The 22,999-nt window shown below is 37.8% G+C and overlaps 1 protein-coding gene across 4 annotated transcripts in view; it reads left to right on the plus strand.

The window, feature by feature from the left end:
- LRMDA (leucine rich melanocyte differentiation associated) overlaps positions 1–22,999 on the plus strand; it is a 656,306-nt gene that overhangs the window by 11,382 nt on the left and 621,925 nt on the right. For 2 of the 4 annotated variants that reach the window (XM_071563358.1, XM_071563359.1), the window contains exons 1-2: positions 11,641–11,757; positions 15,941–16,041. In XM_071563358.1, the coding sequence (XP_071419459.1) occupies positions 11,728–11,757; positions 15,941–16,041 (131 nt within the window). In that variant the 5' untranslated portion in view covers positions 11,641–11,727. Of the gene's footprint in view, positions 1–11,640; positions 11,758–11,993; positions 12,005–15,940; positions 16,042–22,999 lie in introns of those variants that run through there. The other 2 variants (XM_071563361.1, XM_071563360.1) reach the window with 2 other exon arrangements.

A 22,999-nucleotide genomic window follows, 5' to 3' on the forward strand; every position in this document is an offset into this window, starting at 1 on the left:
AACAGGTTTTTCGAATGCTAGGAGCTGTCACTAATTAATTAAGTGATACATTGGGTCAGGGTACTTTTACAGAGCACACCTGAGAGGTCGTGTCAGACATGAAGCATTGATTAAGTGATTACAAATTATGCAAAGTACTAGAATGGCCCATGGCTGGAGCTGGTAAGGGACAGTTGTGGAGCCAGTTTGGAAATCAGCCCATTCTGTATAAATAGGAGTTGGAGCAAAGGTTTTCATCTCTTAGGAGGAAGAAATACAAGGGCATTACAGATGTCTTCTACAGTGTCTGGGTCAGAATGTCAATGACAATCACAGTGAGTCTCAAATAAAAGAAAATTAAGCATGAAAGGTTGGCCTAGAAAAAATGAAGTGCCAGATTAGAGGTTTCCACTACACTTTTGTTTCTGTTGTTTAGTTCATGGACATGATGACAGTCTTGAGGATAGAACATGAAGATCAAAAGGTATCACCTCTGTGTGATCCCTCCCTCATTTGTTGCAAAATCTGCTAGAAAGTGAATGCCAAGACACCATGATTTGTCACTGACCCCTTTGAGAGGCATGGTAGTAGCACAACATAGCAAAACACCATACTTTTTCTTCAGTCACACATCAGAAGTCTGATAAAAAATGGCAAATTTGTGGTGGTTTCTGTATCAAGTTAGAAGACAGAAAGCAACAATGGATTGTAGTTTAAGGCAATAAGAATGCACTTCTAAACCAATAAATTATAAATTCTAGATATTAGTACTGAAAGCATACAACAAAAATGATGCAGTTATAGTTAATAATACGTGTTACAGGTTTTGCACCTGGAAACAGATTGGTTTACTATTTTATAATCAGTGACAGACTATAGTACCTCAGAAACAGGATAAACAGGATGACTTTATTCTGCATATTAAAATCAGAATATACAATTGAAATAAAATTATTTTCTAGTGGCATTAGACTGACAAGTTTGATAGAATTAATGTCATGTGACATTATATGCTTATGTTAATTGGATACATTAATTTTACTGCTAAAACAAACATAAAGTGGCCGGGACACATTTTAAGGGAGTCAGTTATAAAAAAAAAATCTCTCCAACTGGTACAAAGTAGAAGTTCAGTTCAAGATGTTTAGCCTGGCTGGGGAGGTGGGGAGAGGCAAGGCTAGTATGGCCTGTAATCTGGGTCACTGTTTTTGCTTTGCTCTACAACAACACATCATGTGGAACTCCTTGTAGAAATCTCTTAATCATGTGTATTCTCCTCTCTCTAAGAAGTCAGAAAAGCAATAGTTTCACAAGGAAAGATAGAAGTCCTGTAAGAGCCCAAACCTTTGTCCATTAATTTTGCCTTTTATTTTTTTATTTTCCATTCTACAAGAGGGAAGATACTTGTCATTTTTCATACACATGGAGGTCTGTTTGTCATTCTTGGATTTTATCCCCACTTCTGAGTGGTATTAGCAAGACAGCTAACCTTTCAAGCTATCCTCAGTGTAACTAACTGTTAAATTGGGATATTAATGCTTAATTGAGATGGGTATAGTAGGGCTTAATTGATTAATATATGTAAAATGTCATGAAATTTGCAGATGAATGACACTTTAGAAGTGTTAGGTATGACTTCCTTTACATTTTAAACTAACCAGTATAAATAGCATTAAAACCTGACCATTATGGACAATTTTTACAAACACGTTTACTTATCTTTCCACTGAAAGACAAATTATTATACTGTACAGTGAATGCACCTTGAAACAGGAAGTGTAGAAAAGAATTAACATGCATTTTGATTCACTAGAAGCAGAAGATAAATGCTAATAAATTTCCTCATAGATAACAATTTGAAAATATTATTTTTAATAGATCAGTTTATGGGCCAGGATGATGAAAATATATATATTCATTATATATAAGTGGCCATTAAGTTTAAAATAGAACCTCTGAAATCAGTGGACTTGTCAAGTCTTCTTTTTGCTCACTTACCTGTTCAGTTGTTGATGAAGGTTTTGGTCTTAGCTTTTCTGGTTAGAGAGAATAATTTTTAATTTTAATAAATTAATTTTAATTTTAGTAAAACAGACACACTTAAACTTTTCAGGTAGAAAATGATTTTAAGAGTTGTGGTTACCTTAAAAATATATCTTCTTTCTGTTTGTGAAGAGTGGACAGTTGACTTAGCTTCACTAACATGCATTTTTTTGTAATGAAAAATTAACAGTTGGGAAGGACTAAATTTAATATCTTACTATCCTTTCGTATGATTTAACATATGAAATAAGCAGAAATACTCACCATGCTGCTGCATCTTTGAGGTTATGTCACCAGATGAGGTTTTCCCCCCATTTTGAAGAGCTTGATGTATTTTTTTAAATTTCACTTTCTTTAAGTCAGACTTCTACTTACTCTAAGATCAAATAAAGAGGAGAAAAGTATTCAAGTCAGCCATTAGGTCCAAGGTAGCTGGAATTTTCTACAGGAAACTCCACACACTGTATCCAGGCTGACATATCTGAAATGCATGTCAAACTGCATTTTGAGTTTATAAGGCTTCAGTACCATGTCTGGGATTGCAGGGAGCCAGAAGGTTAAGTGAGACCTTTCCTGGCCATCTGTCACTGTTAGCAGGTCAACAAGAGTGCACATTCTTAAGAGAAGAAAAAGAAGTTTTAATTACCAAAAAACTTAGTGAAATATCAATAAATATTTTAAGAGGACTTTAATGAATTGACATAAGGTTAAACAAACCAATGGACACTGCTTGTAACCATCCGTGACTGCTATTGCATAACCTCAACTTCAATACATGGTTCTCAGGCTGTAACATTTTGCAAGTTCTCTTACTTACTGCATAGCATTCCTTTGAAAATTGTTTACAAACAAAACCATCTTATAAAGTACAGCCTAATGGTTGTTTCTTTTTTTCTTGTTTTAGTAGGGAAGTCTAAGTCAATGGACAAACTAGCAAAAAATGCTAGAAACTTGGCTGGCTAATTTGAATATTTCTATCCTGTCATCATGAGAATTAACTGTGAATGTTTCTCAAGAGTTTAGGGCTGAGAATAATGTAGTTGTTGTTGGTTACTGCCAGTTCTCTAAGAACTCAATTTGCAAAGCTGGGTTTTATTCTTCTGTTCTGTAGTCCTGATCCATAATGATATTTGTTATGACAGCTTCCTTTTTGCTGGGTTCTGTCACATAAATTGAGTTACTCCACTAAAAATAAACAAAGTTGGGTTTTTTGTTTGGTTGGTTTTGATGTGGTTTTTGTGTTTTTTTTGGTGTTCCCCCCACCCCGAGACAGGAATTACTTTGCAAAAGTTTTATTAATAATAATATTTTAAACTTCCTGAACCTTTTTTTCTCTGGCTTGGTATGAAATCTTTTGTAATATTGTTGTGGCTAAATTTTAAAACCACAGCATTAGCTGTGACAAGATCTTTTAGCCTTCACTTTTTATTACAGAATTCACCCAGACCCAAAAGTAGCACAGTGGTCTAACTCACTACATAATCATGTGAAGTATTATTATGTCACTCAGATACACCAGTGTAATCATTATTAGAAATAATCCCAAACTGAAACTCTGTGGTGTTTTTTGATTATGGCAAGGTAATGGTATTAAAATATGCTACACTGTCAACTTGGAAGCTGAAGTTCTTACACCATCGTGGTGTGACTCATGCTGTCTCAGTTCTGATCTGAAGACCAAGCCTGGGAGAGTTTGAGATGGTTTTATTCTTGATGTTCATTTAATCATTACCTTTTTTTTTTTTTAATATGAAACTCTGGTATCTGTTTCTATTTTGTGTTTTTGATATAGACACCTTTCTACTCCACCCAAAATAGTTGGTTCCTAATTAGTCAAATATATTTTCCAACACTATCAGTTTATAGTAGCTTTCTTCATCTGTCTGGGATTCCATCAAGAAACATAAGCACAGAGAGCTTTATGCTACATTGTTATCAGTGTTATATTATACTGTTATCGGTCCACCTTCATCTTTACTTGAGAGGAGCATTTATAAATCTGAAGCTCTTTTGTGACTGTGGAAAAGGTCCCCAGCATGATGGCCAAATATCAGCAGGTTTTCAGATACTTTTATATGTATGGAGTCAAAATTGGATTCTAAAATTAAGAAAAGAATTTCCTTAAATTTACCATTGGTCTGTCTCTAATAATCTCTGCAGTATAAACAGGAAATCTGTTTGATTTTAGTCTGCTATTTCTTTTGTGTTTCTCACGAAATCAAGGCTTATCAAAAGACTTTTATTATTTTTTTGTTTGTTTGTTTTCGTTATTTGTGCAGATGGTTTGGAGATTAAAATATAACATACAGCTTATGGAGGACTGCTCTGTTCACAATGAATGAAGCATTACATTGGCTCAGTTACTTTTTTTTCTTTTCATTTTCCCACTTGGATAGTGAGAAGAGTCTAGAAGTACAGGTTTTTGGAAAGAAGGAGCAGGATAGTATTTTTAAAGTTGCAATGAATCTAATCCTTATATCATAGCACTGCTTGACTCACAAGTTAGAATTTTCTCCCTGTATTTCCTGTTCACAGTAATGCCATTTTCATGTAATGAAAATGCTGACTGCACTGGGCTCCTTTGTTCTTGTACTTGCTCACACATGATTTTTTAGTTCTTGAAGAACTCGACATTGTGTGACTGAATTATGATAGATGCAGGACTGGAGAGCCTAAAACAAGAATGTCTTTTAGGACCACCAGGCACTAAAAAATCTACAGTCTATAATTAGGCACTCTTTCTGCTTCATCTTGCCTATGAAGGGGGATTATGCATGTTATTGGATTTGAAGGATTTCCAAGTTTGTACACTTGTATGCAGGGTAAGTGGAAGACAGAAGATACAATACTAAAGTCACCAGCAGGAAGATTCAAGGAGAGTCAAATTAAACTAAACCATCTTGCTTTCCCATGTGTTCTCTCTCATTTTCAAGAAGCGTTAAACCAGTTTCTTATAGTTGTCATGTTTATGTATATCTCTCTATATTAGCTGACAATATATTGCTTATGGAGACTGTACCTCTGTAACTTTCAGCTCTTCCCTCTTGCATCATGTGTCTACATGTTCTTTTCTGAGTGATGTCTCCAGATGCAGAATTAATGTTAGCTGCACTACGTTTATCCCTCCTCCCCCAGAAGGATGGGTGGATGAAAGCAGTGAGTAATGGGAAAAGTTGCTGTTTAACAATCTGCAGAGGATGGTGCTTTTGTTTGGGCTCTTTTTGTTCTTAGCCCCAAATTGTTAGTAACTTCCATACATTTCCATGGGAATCTTTGGTACTTCAAATATAGAAGTTACTCTATACTGAATTGTACTATGATGACTACTGACTGAATTCTACTCTTTCCAGCAGCAGTGTCATCCATCTCTTATCTCTGTGGAAGGCTGTGGTTTTCCCCTTTGCTGGTATAACCTGCTCAAAGATGTAAGATTAAAGAATGAGGCCGTGAGAAGCAGAGAAGGAACCTGTTTGCTAATGTCAGGTATTCCCACACCTTGGCTTGAACTCCTTTCTAATCACAAAGTTTTCTGCCAGGGTAAAGAATCATCTTTAGGGGCATAGGCTCTTATGGGCATATGGCCCCTTCTCATGTGTATTTTCAATAGTATATGCCTATTTATAGACAGATCTCTCATATTATGCAGTGTTGTTCACAAAATAAGATGCATATGTGCCTTCTTGGATTAATCAGGTGAATATAGTTCTTTCTGAAAAAAAACCAAACCAACAAACAACAACCCAAACCCAAATAAAGAAAAGCAAAAAACCCTCAAAACCCAAAAAACCCCAAACAACCCTACCCTGCAAAAGCAAACAAACCAATACCAAACCACTCCAAAGGAATACCCTCAAACCACCTCTGGTTAGTCTGGTATTTCAGTTCTACAGGGAACTTCCAAGACAGATAGAACAAGAGAGATCAGTTCAATGACAAGCTCCTCTGGTCTCTGCAGTGACTTCCTTCTTTTTTTTTTTTTTTTTTACCTTTGTATTGAAGCCCTTGCTGCTTTTCTTTCTTCATTTCCCCCCCCCCCCCCCCCCCCCCGTCATTCTATTTTTTGAAAGCTCTTAGCTAATAGTATAATACATTTTAAAGTATATATGTAAACTTACCTGAAACAAATGCTAACAAGGTTACAAAATTAAGCTTTCAAAGTATGACAAGATGCAGGACTTCAGGGTGCCTTTGCAATAAAATGGTGAGTGAGGTTATGTGCTGCATTCATTCACAGTGACCACATAACTTCAGTGGCCACATGCCACACTGCTGCTATATAATAGGAAAATAATGATTAATTATGTTCCAGAGGTGGTTTTAGACATAATTCTGCCTTGTTTGGGGACAGTGAAAAAATCAAAGAGCCAAAATACAAGAGGTAAGAAATATATAAGATTGGACACTGCTTTTGTGTCACATGAAAGAATAAAAAACAAAAACTCTAGATGAAAGTAAAAATATTTACCGCCCATTTTTTTTTGAATAAGCCTTCACAAGAATTGAAAAATACAAATCAAGGCCATTAGTTAACACTGGGAAACTCAAAGCACACCCAGAGTTATTACATGGGCCTATATGGTAATATGGGATAACAAAATTTCATTGCCTGCTTTTCCAGACAGATCTGTCCTGCAGAATTTCACATACACAAGCATGGGCATATACTTCTGAGAAACACACACACACACACACACACACACACACACACACACACACACACACACACACAAAGGATGTTACTATCATTCAGATGTTCTTATCTTCAAGTTTTATAGCACTGTCATACAAATACAGGTCAAGAAAAGGTGTACTGAACACATATGCATAAATTGCTTTTCAGATGCCTTTAACTTGTTTATCATTGTCTGTTAAATGTCTTTATAAGTCGAAGAATGAGAAATAGGTTGGAGATAGGAAAGCAGAAACCTAATTTCCAGCAGTTCAGTTTAGGAATGGTAAAGGACATCATCATTACTCTATTTCTTTCTGCCTTGTCAATAGGATTAAACTACATGCTTTATAGTATGTTATCTTCTTTCCATCATGTTTTATGCCGTGTGTTTCACAGCAGGAAGTGCTAGTGATGCTGTTTCGTGGGAGAGATCTGAAGTTATTAGTTTGGACATTAAACACCCTGTTTAACTGTTTGTGATTAAAAACAGGTGTAAGTGAAGCAACATATAAATAGAATGTTCCTCTGGTAATACAGACAAAAATATCTGTACTACAATCAATCTCTTTCAGCTAAATTGACTCAGTTTGTATTGAACATCATGTTGCTCTGGATACGTATCAACAAATATTTTGAGTCAATGTTTTTGTTGTGAACATCAACAAAATGAGTTGTATGGGTAAACTGTGAGCTAAGATTTCTGATGGTCAGGTTGGAAGAATTCTGTGACTTGGCCAGGATTTTTTTTTTTTCTGAAATATTTTGCTTCAGAAAACTCAGTTTGTTCAAACACACTATTTTGTCAGGAGAAATTATATATAAGTGGCTTGGTTTTTTTTTATGCAGACAATAGTTTGTATGACTTACTCAGAAATATAAGATAATTGTATTTGTGCACATGCAGGCATAAATGCATAGTGTACTGCAAGCTAGAAAACTGATCATTTCAATTAATGCAATCTGAAATATTTTTATAACTTTCAGTCAATAAAACATTCAGGAGTGCTATTATTTCCTCTTATAAATGATCAGAGTTCTTTTAGGATAGGAAAATGCTTGTATACCTAGGCTTTATATGAAATGATATAATTCATTTGGTGCTTGGTGCTATGCCATATTTACTGGTATGTATTAGCTAATTCTTTTAATCAGTTAATCAATTAGACTTTGTAGTTGTAACTGTGTACAAATTTTAAGCTAATGACTACTAAAATGACATAAAGTGCTGTCGTCATATGAAGAACTTAAAAATAAGTGGCAGATCTGATGGGTATCTTCCACAGCCATTGCTTCCCAGTTGTTTGGAGGCTGGTTTACAGGTATTCTTTTGAACATGTAATGCTCCTTGTTCAAAGAACGGGTCTACATATATATATGTGTGTGTGTTTGTGTATATAAAATGTACCAAGCATATTAATGTAACTATTAATAGAAACAGAAACCTATTTTTTTACAGTCCATGTTGGTTTTGTCTGTATGTAACTCATATGTCAAGAAGCTTTGGCAACACTCTGCTAAAAATCTTAGGAAATAATATTGGAATGGCCTATACAGAAGTGCCACCTTGATCTTCTACCTGTGCAGTGAAACTGATCATTTAAATAAACAAGTGATTTTTATATTTTCTGTATAAATACACTGTAAAAAAGACATTTCAAAGGCCAGATACATATTGTCATATATTTTATTTTATTCTCTACAAAGAACCCTCACAAAACTTTCAGTTTCTGAGGAACCATCAACAAATATATATTCTACAAGTATAAACTTAGTTCTGTGAAGCTTTCCTCATATGGCAGCTCTATTAAAGCTAAATAAAACCTTCGATAGTGCAGGTTGTGTGGGACAAGAACTCAAGACGGTAGTGTTTTGGGATGCTCAGAAGAACAAATATATATGGTAAGGTGAAAAACATTCTAAAGCCAGAGGTAGCCTCACATTCGTCTAGAATCTGTGCTGTAAAGTGATGATCAGCAGGCTCAAAAGCTAAAATACCCTTTTGTATTTATACAGCATTGTAATATACTTTAGCTTCATAACAATATGAAGCGTAATGAGCACATTTACTCCCAAGTCTGAAATCTGAGACTACGTTATAACTTTGTTACAGTTTCATATTAGATGTTACAAAATAGTTCTTCAGTGGTAGACAGTTGCAGCTGTGAGTTTTCATTCGTTTTGAAAATTGTGCTCAGGTGGGTGCTTAGAAATTAAGGTATAAAGCAGATTTTAAAACATATTTGAGAAATTCACAAATCATCCTGTAGGAAACTGGCAGCAGAATTAGGATTTTTGACATGTAAGTTTTCAAAATCGAGAGAAGCATCATAACAAGGCAATCATCTCTCTTCTTTCCTCTGTCCTCTGTTTTTCCCTTTCAGTACAATATAACAGTCTCATTTTGTCACTGCAGTCGGTAGCACTCCCTGTTTGTTACATGCTATGGGATTTGGGTCTGTTATTTATCCATGGCAGATAACAATCTAGGCCATGTCCATACAAGAAAACGTTGAACTGGTTTCAAAAGAATAATTACAACCCAGATGCACTTAAAACAGTTTGCCACCTCCTTAAGTTGTTTTGTAATTTACAAAATTCAGCTCACCTGATTGAAGAGATGATAAAGTCAATTTAAGTCACCCAGTCTAAGGAGCTGCCCCTGCAACTCTTTCCTCTAGACAAGGTCTTGCCTGGTAAGTAGGAGGATCAATGACAGGTTAATGCAACTGGCAATGTAAGAAGCTGGAAAAAACCCTCAGACTTATTATTTGTGTGGGCTATTTGGTAAACTATTCAGTGAAGGATGTTTTTTTTTTTCTTCATAAGTAGCTCTAAAGTGATAGGTAACACTGCTAAAATTAATCTTAATAATATAGATAATAATGTCCTAAATTGTTTTTAATATAGTTATTCCAATTTTACTGGAGTGTAGTATTGAACTGAATTAAGTATTGAACTCTATTAAGACAAATACAGCTAACTATAATAGTGACCCATTTTGAGGCTTGAGCTGTGTGCATTCATTCTGATGGGAACCCCATATTTGTAACTAAAAGATTAAAAGAAGCAGAGACAGAAAGATGAGAATATATTGCTTTGTTTAAATTTACAGTTCACATAGTACTTGTTTTCCTTGGCATATGTCATTTGCTATATAATCTAATAGATAAATAAAGGCTCTGATTGTTTGAAGGTTGCTGAGTGATGACCCGAACTAGCAAGTATGCCTTGATGGAAAACTCTCACTTAGAGGAACAGAACTTTTATTCATCAGTGTAGGATCAGCCTATTTGCTGTGGCTGAAGGGTTTGATTCTTCTCTGTCTTACATGATATAAGGAAACTTTGATCCACACAAAGCAGTGGAGTGATTTGTTCATTGACTGTATTTTGATTTTGAGACGTGTTGGCCCCCTGACATTTGAAACACACTACATTAAATAACAGGGAAAAAAAAGTGATACAAAACAATTTCTCCATGTTTCCTGTCCAGCAGTCAGCAGAAAAGGAGGGATGAGTGTAGAGAAGGTGTAGTGCCACATCGCTACCGAGAATTTATTCTCTTGGTAGTAAGAGGCAGAGCAGCAAGTACAGTATTAGTTTCTGCTGTGTTGCTGAATAAACTCTAGGAAGTGGTTTGCAGTGAGGGATATGCATCCTTGTGAAACTTATTTCCCCTCACAGCATGTGCCTCTGCTTTCAGCAAGAGTTATGCTACATTAGCAATAAAGGGGAAAGATGAGCCAGATTTTTAAAGGTGCTTAGGCAGCTGAAGAGGTAGGTAGATGACTAATAGGATTTAGGGTCCAAGCCTGGGAAACCTAAGTATCTTTAAAAGTCTCACATGAAATTATTACAGAAAATCTTCAACTTCCATGTCTGCCCAAACAGTGATAACCTACCAACAGGCCATTAATTTAATTAGTAAATCCTTGTGTCCTGGAAAGACTAGTTTGACAGGCTTTTCTGATAATTCCAAAGGTATTTCTGGATTCCACATGAATTACCCTATATTCTATAGATAAAAATATTGCTGTAGGGATGTGGACCTCTTCTGTAGATAGCATGTTTTTTTTTTTTTTCCTGCAGGTGTTGCTTTACCAGTGACATAAATATCTTAAAAGCAAGTTATGCCTTCTGCCACAAATTAACAGGCTGCTTAGTAGGTGGAAAGCTAGTCCAGATAATCCTCCAAGTCATCTTGCTCCTTGTGGGAAGTGAAATTCAAGCCCCATTTCCTCTGCTGGTGTCACAGATTGGCGATTTCTGTCCCTTCTTCCAAGGGCCTGCTCCAGCACCATCACAGGCCAGCACACAGGGTCCAGTGCTGAGAAGGGCTGAGAAGCTGGTGAAGGATCTGGAACACAACTGTTATGAGGGAGCCTGGAGAGGAGGAGGCTCTGGGGAGACCCTATCACTCTGTGCAACTGCCTGAAAGGAGGCTGTGGGCAGGTGGGGGTCAGCTTCTTTCCACATGCAACCAGCGACAGGCCAGGAGGACGGTCTCAAGCTGCACCAGGGAAGGTTTAAGTTGGACATTAGGAGGAATTTCGTCACAGAAAGGGTGATTAAACATTGGAATGGACTGCCCAGGGAGGTGGTGGAGTCGCTGTCCCTGGAGGTGTCCCTTAGTGACATGGTGTAGCTGACATTCTAGTTCGGCCACAGGTTGGGCTGGATGGTCTCAGAGGTCTTTTCCAGCCTTACTGATCCTGTGATTCTGCGAGGCGCGACAGTCTGTTGTGTGCCGCTTCGAACTTGCCTTCCAGGCAGGATGTCACAGCGGGGCCCGGAGCGGCTGCCGGACAGGGGTACTGGGGCCTGGACACACAGCCCCTCGGCTCCGTCGGAGCGCCCGGTGCTGCCGGGCGTGCCCGGGGCCGGCGCTGCGGCCGCCGGAGGCGGCGGGACCCGGCACTGCCACCGCCCCCGGCCCGGCCGCGCTTCCGCCCGCGTCAGCTGACTGTGCAGGAGCGGCGCGGCCCCGCTCCCGCCCGGAACGTGCGGAAGCCCCGGCGTGGCCACCCCGCAGTCATGGCAGGGGTCGTGGTGAGCGGAGCCCAAGTAAGTGCCTGCAGCTCGCAAGGCCGTGCGCCGGCGGCCCCACCTGCCGGGGGCAGCCCGCCTCGACCGGCGCGTCCCCGCCCCCGGCACTGGGAGCGGCTGCTCCAGCTCCGCGTCGGCTCTCACCGCGCTGCCCGTCCCCGTGCCGGCCAGGGAGGTTCCGCGGCGGAGGCCAGGGCGGTCTCGCACGGGGCCGGGGCGGTTTGGTTTCCAGCCGCACGTAGCACCAAGCCAGAGATCGGCGCAGGTATAGCCTCTGCCGCAGCCGCGCTGTCCCGAGGCCGCCGATGGGAAGGGGCCCATGAGCCATCCCTGTCCCCGTCAGCTCTCCTGTGCTTAGAGCCCCACGGGCCAGGGGTGTGTGTGTCCCGGCGGTGTTTTCTCGGAGCTGGTGGATAGCGGAGTCACCGGTGGGTTGGTTTAGGGCAGTGCTGCGCTGCCACTTTGGCTGCTGCCGTGCAACAGGCGCGTTCCTGGCTGTGCTGAGGAGCAGCGCGGCTCTGACCGCGGTTCGCTCCTCGGCGGTGCAACCGCTGCGGGGCCGAAGCATGTCGTGCTCCGGGGGAACCCACGTGGTCTCGCAGGCCTTGAGTAGACTGTGGGAATAAGCTGAAGAAGGACTGAAATCTGCTAAGTGTTGTTCCTCCTGAAAGCAAGCGTTTCCTCCTGAAACCAAAACGTTTCGTTTTGGTTAGGCAGAAGTTGGAAAGTCAAACACATCCTGCTGGCCTTTCCCCAGTGCCTTATATGACTACTGAAAAATTTTCTGACTAAAAGTTGGTGACATTATTGCTGAACCTTAGACTAAAATTAATTTCTCCCCCCCCCCCCCCCAAGAGAATAAATGAAGCTTGTCTTCTTTTTGAAAATGGCTTGCCATTAAACTAGGGTTTAGCCCATCTAATTGCTTCTTTAATCTGGTCACTGTTCTGTGTTGAATTCATGTAAATATGTGTGTGATATGAAGGCAATTGGCTAATTTTGCAGCTGCTGCAGGAAACGGTTCCTGTGGTCTCTGTGGTGCACTGTGGCACTGAGTAATAACGCTGCCTTCTGCCCTTGAGCATGCCCCGAGCCCCCTAATTTGGCTATGTGCCTATCATACAATCTTCTAGCAGCATAGAGTAGTATATAATGCTCAGCTGACTGGAAATATTCAGATATATTTCCCTTCAATGGGAGAGAATATGCAGCATTGAGAGTTCATATGTGACTTTTTTGCTGACATTCCTTAATAAAGATGTTACTCTGAGTGGCATTTTAAAGCGATCACAGATCTTAAATGGTAATATCCTCTGAAACTGAAGGGGAAGAGAGATGCAACTGCTATTGACTGGTTAATTCTGACTGGTTTAAAATATTTTGTAAAAATATATTTTTTTCCCCCAAATTACATACAGTGTGTTGGAGAGTCTTCAGGAATATGCAAGACGTCCATAGCCTATCTGATGCGGGGCTTCATGGGAAACTTGCTGAACATTTTGGTGGGATATTGAACAGGGCACCAGTAATGATTGACTGTGACCAACCTGTGCTATATGTGAGTTGGAGAATTAGGCAATGGAGACCTCTACATCCAGTTTTTAGTCCTGTGGGACGTTCTGTGACTGGTATAGAAAAATCTAAGAAATCTGCTAAAGCTGATGTGCCTTGCAACCAAAGAGCTGGAGTCTTGGGAAAAGTATGCTTGCTGTCATCTCTGTGACATCTCTGGATATGTACTTGAAAGCTCATCCTCATTTTGAGGGTATTTGAGATGGATGCAAAAGGATGAATACTCAATTATGTACATTTGATTGTGTCCCGAGTAAAAGATTTTGAACTGAAAAATGAAAATGAAGAAATGTTCTTTTCTTGTCCAGACTACTGAAATCTTGTTTTATATCAGCACTCTTCAAATACTAAAGAGTGGACAAGTAACTCTGGCAAACTTGTTCAAAAAGGCTTGTCATGTACTTAATTGTTGGCAGTTGCTGCTGTCCTTACCATTAAGATAGTTGTTGGGTATGTGAAGCAAATTCATGTATGTGGGGTGTAGAAACATGCTGTTGAATGCCCTTTTTGTATTTTCTGGAAAAATAAATATAATTGTTTTAAATTGAAAAATGTGCTTGTATTGTGAGTGTGCTGAGGTGGACTCTGTGGAAGCAAAACTCCGTTTACAAGGTCACAGCATTAAAAGGTCATGATAACCATATGTCACCTGCAAATATGCCTGTGAATAATCTGTTTGTACCAGTTGTGTAAATATATTTGTATATTATAAAAGTTCAAAGGCTGAAGCTTTGCAACATTTTATGTATTTTGCTTCCTCTGTGCTCCAAAACAAGTTTGTTTGAACCTTTTTCTTCAACTTCTGTTCTTGTGGAGCTAGAGTGTTTATGATCAGGTAAGTTTCTGAAGCAGTGGGAATGTAGGCCAGAGTCCCTTGCTCCTTCTCTGCTACTCCTCCCTGGATGAAAAGCAAAGTGATGGTCTGTGCTCGTGCTGTGTTTGTAGGTGCTCAAAATGGTCTTGCACTCTTAGTGTTAATAGGCATCGTATTTTAGTAATTTCTGTTTCAGCATGTTACAATGAAACACATACTTAATCCAAAGTATTATTCTGCTGTTAAAGTGATGACTTTTGAAGGGTTCACATGCATTAATTTAAAGAAATCTACCATTCAGTGAAGAATGAAGCAATTCTTTTATGCGTACCTTCATGTACGCTGTAAAATACATTGTAATTATCTTGGATGTAAACTGGAGCAAACCCCCCAGAATATATTGCGAGACAAGGTATGATTTAAAAAGGGGAAGAAGTTGTTTAACTGAGCTTCAAGCTAGCTGTTTTCTGCTCATAAACGTTATTTCACTGTTGTCAGCTTTATCTGTTGAAGTTATTGAACAAAATGAATTAAATGGGATGCTGTATAGTATTATCAGATTGCAATCATTTTTAGGATGTAGGAGACCAGGACGGCTTGCAAAAGTGTGTACCACCAGTCTGTTTTGCAGAAGAGTCTCTATTTTAACAGAAGGTGAAATACTATCAAAACAAAGTTTGATGTACTTTTTTTTGCATATTTTTCATCTAGCTTATTTTAGATCAGTGGAATATGGTGTTGAAATTGACTTTATAGTAAACATGGAGATAGTAGCAATACCATATGGATAGTTACCATAACTGGCAAGTTACCACTAAGGGCAACTAGGATTTCTGTAGCACAAAATCTGAAATGTCAGTGTTTGAACACTGAGACAACAAGCCAATATAGATGTATAGAGTTCTTGACAATAGTTTTGGCAGACTTTTTGGGCTTTCTTTTAAGAAATCACTTATAAAACAGTATAGCAAAAAGAACAGAAAACGTTTGGCTGTTTTGTTGTTTATGTTTTTCGTTTTTCTGAAAATTTTATTGCTCTGGCTAAAAAGAAATAAAAAAAATCAACCAAACAAAAAAAAAATCTGAGTAGACTGGTTTTTTTGGTACCACTTATTTGTCCTGTGCTTGCTAAAGGTTGGTTAGATGGGCTGCTATCAAAAAGAGAAAAGATATTTAGGAGTATTTTGTGTGTAATTAGAAGTGTGAACTGAACAGAGGTGTTGATGCCAGAAATCTTTGTTACATGACTCTCTGAAAAAAAGCTGCATGCTTTGTTTTTCAGATCATGGGTAGGTCTCTTGCTCTGTCCCATACATGTTACTGGGAGTCATAATCTTCTCAGGGAATGGTTATGAGAGTGGTCTGACAGTGCACTGCTTAGATATTTCTGCACCAAACTTTACAAAAGAGCCTTTTAGTGTGTTGTGTACACAGGGCCAAACTGGAAGGTCCTTTGGAGGGATTCTGATCCTTCAAACAGATCTCTTCTGGAGTGTATCATAGTGGCAATACTAAGTAACATTAGATCAAAGTATTAACAGTGAAACAGAAGAAACATGATGCATTTAATCCAATTATTTCTACCTGAAGGGAGACAAAACATTGTATATAGATTATAGATGTCATAGATACTAAAGTTGATGGTATCACTAGGAAAATGAGATTGAGATAGATTTGTAGCAGTAAAAGTTATGTAGCTTAAAGCTGTGATGAATATTTACTGTATTGCATGTCGTCATTGTATCAGTGAGACAGAGTCTGGACAGAAAACTAAATCCACTTACGAAATGTTTCCTTTCTACTTCCAATTCTCAGGTGTCCTACATTAGTCAAGACTGTGAAGAAATTCCAGAATTCCTAGGAAGAAAATACGGACATATGGCAAAAAGGCTAGATCTTAGCTTCAACTTGTTAAGGTATGTGGCAAGATACACATTTGCAAATGCAATATGGGATGCCGACTCCTCCAATAGAATCCTTTTTTTTTTTTTCAGAGTAGAAACATAAATGTATGTTAGGTATATTTAGTTGTTATCAGGTGGACAACAGTGTTTTATAGGTAATGTTTGTCTCCTTTTCTTGCGTTCTTGGAACACAACCAACCAGGAGAATGTGGTAATTTACTGTGTTAACCTAAGCAGTGCACAATGAGGCACTTATGGTTTGTTCTCTGGTCAAAATGGAAAATGAGCATTATTACCTGAAGAAGTGAAGAATGGAGTAAAAAGTGAATTTTTGTTAAGCAAAATACAGGTAAGTGTGTGCTTCTCTTCCTCTTTTTAAATTTGTAGATATCTGGTTATTACTATAAATGATTTATAATCCTCTTTTCCTAGAAGATGTATTTTGTTCTTTGATTTTATTTTCGGGCAGCTATGTGTTAGATGCTTAAGTTAAGTGCAGTTAGAATTTGTAATTCCTTCTAATTATTTCATTATATGGATTGAATTAGAATTCTGTAGTGTTCTTATTAGTTTTTTTCAGCATCCTTTTCCATTTAATCCCTATGAGGGAGTCTGGTGGCATTCAGCAGTGTATTTTTCAAGTTGGCAAATCTGCAGGTAAGTAGGGAGAAAGGATTGGAGTGTAATCTGTTTAGGAAAACCCCAGGTTTTTGGTGTAGGGTTAGACTCATTTGAGTTTTCCTTTTATTGAAGGTAAGCTTAGAGTCCGCTTATGAGGGGTAAGACCAGTAGTGCGCTGGTGCCTTGATTTTCTAGAAGGAACAACCACTAGTTTTAACTTACTTAACGCTTATAAATGTTATCCTGAGCCACTTTCTGAAAGACTGATTCCTACATGCAAGAGGTAGCAGAGCAAAAGAAGCACTCAATCTGTGGATTATTGTTTTTTTATTTCTGGCTGATGACTCTATCTGTGGAAACTGTTATCAGAAGAGAGAATTTAGGTAGGGGAGGGGCTTAGATGGGCTTTTTTTTCATTTTGTCATGAAGATAATTCATAGTCTGTATGTGCTTTTAGGTTTAACATGTCATCAGCAAGACTGCTCCTTTACATTTCTGGGGGGAAAAAAAAGTTTGTTTCTTTCATTTAATGTGCGATTTGAAGAACTGTTCCTTTTAGTTTGTTTTATTTAATAAAGTAAAATAATAACATTAAATTTGGATATAAAATACCAGTTTCAAACTCTGATCATGTTTTCATGGAGGGCTCAGTTGGTGGCATATTTCTGAAATCTGTGTTTTCATCCGTTCTGTCCTTCCCTGCCCAAAACACTATCACTTAGCCTATTTTTCAGAAGGGTCATAATTTGGTTTTATTGAGATTTGGGGGAGAACAATCAACTTGTGATGTAGTATGGCTTACAGTTGCAAATCTGTGAAAGTATTTTAAGACCAGAAATCGAATTTGGGGAAAGGGGAGAGGGCTTTTTTTTTTTTTTTGGTTAGCTTTGGCAAGCTAATACTAAATGTGATGAGAGCTAGCTGTGTAATGATTTCTTATTTAAGGGATGGTATATATACTAAGCTTATAAAAACTAAGAATGAAGTATTTATGGTATAGGAGCTGTTCAGTCTGGTCTGCAGTCATATATAAACTCTGTGCCTGCATATTATACAGAGAGTCAGATAAGCTATAGAATGAATGGTATAACTTTAAATGAATGTCAATATAGAAGAATGCCCTTGGGCAGCTGTTGAAGTAAGTGTAAACAGTGTCATCTTCTTTAAACAAGTATTATTGCTTGAAAATCTGACAATGCTGTAGTATAGTGATCAATTTTATGATTTGTGAATGTCTAATTTGAAAAGTTGAGTATGCTGCTTTCAAGGGGAATCTTAACGTCTACACACTTGATGTTGCTTTAAAAAGGAGTTTGATATTTCTGCTACAACTAGCTATCTATTGGTAGAGGCAAAAGTTGAATGAAGAAGACCAAGGGTGATGAAAATACAGGAGAAGATGAAGAGAATACAGGGCTTTGCTGGCACAATAATTATTTGCAGTGAATATGTTAGTTTTCATTATAATATGATTTATTATTAGATGAGAGTGTGTTTGTGTTCATTGAAAGAAGACAGAAGACCAAATGTTCTTAGGTGTGGTGTTTCTGTTACTCAGATTTCTCTGATTATTTTCCGTTTGGTTGTGCTGTTTATACATAAAAAAATGGGAGGGTTGTAATTAGTTCTTTTGAACTGGCAATTTAATACAGAAGAAAAAATATATTTTTCACAATTTTTTTTTCTGACTTCAGGGTTCTTCCCAGGCTACAGCCCCTTCCTCTTTATAAAATATAACTTAGGGCCTGTATAGATGCCTTATTGTCTTTGCATCACATGTGGTAAATCTAATAACAGCATTTGATATATATTTGCTTTTAAAAAGAATTGTCTTTCTTCTTTGCCTGTTTCCAAGAACTAGTGTCTCTTCTTGATGACTCTGAGTGGTACATGGATCCAACTCCTCCTTCTGGCAGTCAAAATGACAGTTACCAGTTGCAATGGTTACATGTCACCCCTTTTCCCTGTGAGGGAAAGGAAAGATAGAGGTGAATAGCAAAAGGGAACTTATGGGGATGTTGAGAAAGAGGAGGAGTAACAACAATTTATTGTGTATGAGGCAGGGAAAAAAACTAGTTTTTACTTAAAAGATGCTGACTGTAAGATACAGTGCCACTGGATTGCCTCCTGTTCACATCTCTGATAAACAGAAATCCTTCAGTCCCGAACAACTATAGTCCCCTTTTGAATTATTTCTTCTCATATTGTTTTCCTTACAGATTTTGTTTAAATACTTTCTTGTGTCTTTTGTTTCCTTTTGGTACTAATGGGGGGTTGTGAAGAAGATGGAGTCAAGCTCTTGTCAGATGTACAGCAAAAGAACAAGAGGCAGTTGTCACAGGCTGCAGCAAGGGAATTTCCAGTCATGACGGGGAAGGTTGAATGGAAGAGGTGCCCAGAGAGGTTGTGGAATCTCCATCTTGGGTGATACTCAAAGTGCAACTGGACAAAGCCTCGAGCAGCCTGATCTAACTTTGAAGTCCACCTGCTCTGAACAGGGAATTGGACTAGAAGACCTCTAGATACATCTTCCGACCTAAATACTGTGATTCTGCAGCTTTGTTGGTGTGGTCATAATGGCCTGAGTTGTAGCAGCCTGTTTGATTTGATATTAGTAGTGATTTTCCTCTATTGTAGGAATGAACTATTTACACTGTGTATTTTCAATAAGGCACATTTCAGGAGCACAGATGTTTTGCTTTGGAAATCTGCTCCTGTCTCTGTCATGGCAACTGTATTTGATAGCCTTCCCTGATAACAGAGTCCTTTCATAATATGCAAAAAACATTCCCCAGTTCCCATTTAATGAATGGGAAGAAAAGTCACTGGTGTGTTGGTGTTATTGGGAGACTGCTTGAAAGGATTTCAAGGGGGATTGAAAAACTATTGTTCATTGATCACTGAAAGTTAGAAATTTCGTTAGAAAAAGAAAAAGGTAAATAGTAGTCACTGGTCAGTAGTCACTGAAAGAAAGCAATAAGTGAGTAGGTAGGGAGTAGAGATTTGCATGAAATACAAAGATATTATTTTAGATGCATCTTGCTGTCTGGTGTGGAGAAAAAAAACAAATAACCCTTAACCCATTCAAAGCTTTTTTCACTTGTCCTAGATAACTTTATTTGTACCAAAGTTTTCCTTTCACATTAAAGGCTAAATGCACTCCAGTGCTTGGAATAACAGATGTCAGAAGTTTTGTACAAATAGGTGTCATGCTTTGATGAATAACATCTACAGTTCAATTCACAGAGAAGTCCATCTTGTAATTTTATCCTCAGTAGTTTTAAACATGTACGTTGTTTTTCTTACAGAGATTTCTTCTGGGTCTAAGCTATGCAGTGAAAGGGAGAGTGAATCTTTAATCTTGGCCAATGAGGAAGGATTAATCCAATAATTGTGCTCATGGAGATACAAGTATCTCTTCCCTCTCTCTGGGGTGCAGATTATTTCTACTAGGAGCATGAATAATTTGCACAGTATGTGCTTGTGCATAATTTCCACTGTCCGATGAAGAAGGTGCATATATGAAAACATCCCCTTGAACTATAATCCTAGTCTGGAATGTTCCTCCGTGACTTTCCTGAGGCTCAGCCTTTGTAATATCCTCTCTGTGGACTTGAGGTTGTGTTTCTCTCTTCTGTCTACTGTTTTGTTGCCTGGGGGAATATGCAAGTGGCAGCCTGAAAATGGGCTTCAGTTTGTACAGGGCACGTTCCTCTTTGTGGGTTGAATATGTGAAAGAGAGGCTTTTTTTTTCCTTGCCACCTTCCTAGGCTGTGCAGCATTAAGATACACAGAACAGAAAGATGAACAACAAAAGAGAGAGAAATAAAAGCCAAAATTCAAAACAAAGCGTGACATATTTTTTAAAGCCTTTAGACTTATCTTTATAACATTTTAAAATGTTGAAGAAAATGCACTATTGTTAAAACTTTTTGATGGTTTTATTTATTAGGTAGAAAAATATTTTCACCTTAATTGGGTAACTCTTAATTGTAGCAATTGCATATTTATCAGTATGAGGGACTGTTATTAATGTAGCTGTCATGCACAAACACATTTCTGCATTAAATCCATTTAGTATGTGCATTATTTGGTCTAGAATGTCACCAGGACATCAAAGCCCCCTTAGGCATAAGAGCACAGTGCCCTGCTGTGGCTGCAGAAAGGGCTTGATCAATAAATGTAACATGTTAATGCAGAGCAAATAGAATAAAAGATTTCTTTGACAAGACATGAAAAATCACCTTGTGGCAGCTGGCATGGTGATGCCATTTCAATGGAGACACTAGCAAAGTTGATCTGACAAGTAAAGAGGAGAGATGATGGTTATAAGGTGCTTTTGTTTCAAACTTCTTTCTTGACCTGTCAGGTTTTGAAGGAGCCTGAATGGCCCTTTTTTGTCATGTGAAAATTGTAGTCTTAGGCAGTTATGAAGCAGTTATCTCTTCTCAAATTGTGAATGCTGCTGTTTAATTGATTCACTTAGCATTTGAAACTGTCACGCATTAATAATTGCTAAATCCTGTAGATACTGCTCCAGTGTGTCATGCTTAAATGTGTAGTTATCAGAAAATTAATATCCTTAATGAACCGATGCTTTCAAACTAGCATTGCATGAAATCTCTTTTGCCCTTTCATTTGCTGAAGGTATATCAGCCAGTTTTCAGAGAAACCCCTGCCGGCAGTTGTGTGGTTTTATTTATTTATTTTTTTGATGCCCGACAAATGCCAGCTTTGCTTTGGGTACGTAGTATGCTCAATGACAATAAATATAGTAATTATGCTGGAGTTGGTAATTAACATAATTACAGTCAATTACGACAAATACAGTGCAGAGCTAAATGAATGAGGGTGAGAAATTAGCAAGCTAATTGATTTACCTTGCGAGCTGCTTTTTCTTGCAACTAACAGTTGCAGATTTTCTGCAGGAAAGAGAGTGTTTACAAATAGCTGATTGTGTTTTGAAATGATTCTGTCTTATGACTCTCACTGCTGTTTCTGTTACACTGAGGTGAGGAGAATTGAAATATGGGGTAGTGATTAACAGGAGAAATGAGCTGCTCTGTTATCACTGAATGCTTTGAAGGGAGATGTATGTACTTGCCTTAATTTTAGATGCTTCTTACAGTATGGAAGGGGAGAAAACCACATGATTCTTTACAAAAGACATTGCTAGGGAAATTTTGGTCATATATTTTAATCCCCTTAAATGTGACCTGAATTATCTAAGAAACATCTATCTAACCTGTTCATTGAAATTAGAGGGATCTGCAAAGCACTGGATACCTAAAAGAAGAATTCAAATCGTTCAAGTAATCCAAGTATGTTGAAACAATATGCCCTTGTTCAACCATCAGTTTCAATAATTTGAACTATTGGACCAGTAGAGATGCATAATATCATAACATTTGTGCACATTATAATTGCCTGTTTTGTTTCAAGATGATTTATTGTATCTTGTCTGAAATAGGTGTATTGGATCTCTGCTGTTAATGTGTTTCATTCTCCTTGTTTTTTTATTTTCTGTCAAGTATGACCACAGTTTACTATGTGAAAAGAGAATGAACATGTTTAAGTATTGAAGATTTTCTATTGCTTTTTTTTTAAAAGATGTTTATTAGTAGCCAAGATTTCTTTCTTACTTTAAGAAAACAGTGGTTTACAAATTTTGTAAGTGTTATACTTGAAATAGTTCACTGTTCAGGGTAAAGGGAATTGTATATAGAGAAGTCAACAAAGAGATAATGTTTTCCATGCTGAAATGTATAAATTCTAGATAATTTTTCTTCTACTATTGCAGTAATGTATCAAGTTCAAATGAGCAGGGTTGTAGTTTGAGGTGGGTACTTAACATTTACCCTTAAAGGGATGTCCTACAGTAAGCACAAGATGCTGTTTTTTAAAATAATGTTGAAATGTTATGAATGTCTGAAAATATATATGCACTGACACTGCTAAGTGTGGTCATTCTTTAGAAGCCATTCAATTCCTACAATAATTTTGCTAAATGAAATATTTATACACAAGAAATTGCTGGAATTATTTAAAATTTACAGATATGGTAGTCTTTCAGTTGAAGTCTTAGGACTACCTGATGCATACTTGTCTTTCCATTAAAATAACTGAAATAGTCTTATTCTCTAGATGGACTGAAGACAAGTGTAATGATGTGTTCTCTTTCTACATGGGTAGTACCTAGGAAGTTGTATAAGATAAAGTTCTATGTATATCTGTTGGGAAAATAGGAGACTATTACCAGTAGCAAAAAGAATTATAAACTTCAAATATTATCTCTACTTTTGGTAGTTGATAGACAAAGCTAAGTCTACTCCTTGTTCTCTTCTTCCCT

Source organism: Pithys albifrons, chromosome 9 (genome assembly GCF_047495875.1).
Source record: "Pithys albifrons albifrons isolate INPA30051 chromosome 9, PitAlb_v1, whole genome shotgun sequence".
Classification (NCBI taxonomy): Eukaryota; Metazoa; Chordata; class Aves; order Passeriformes; family Thamnophilidae; genus Pithys; species Pithys albifrons.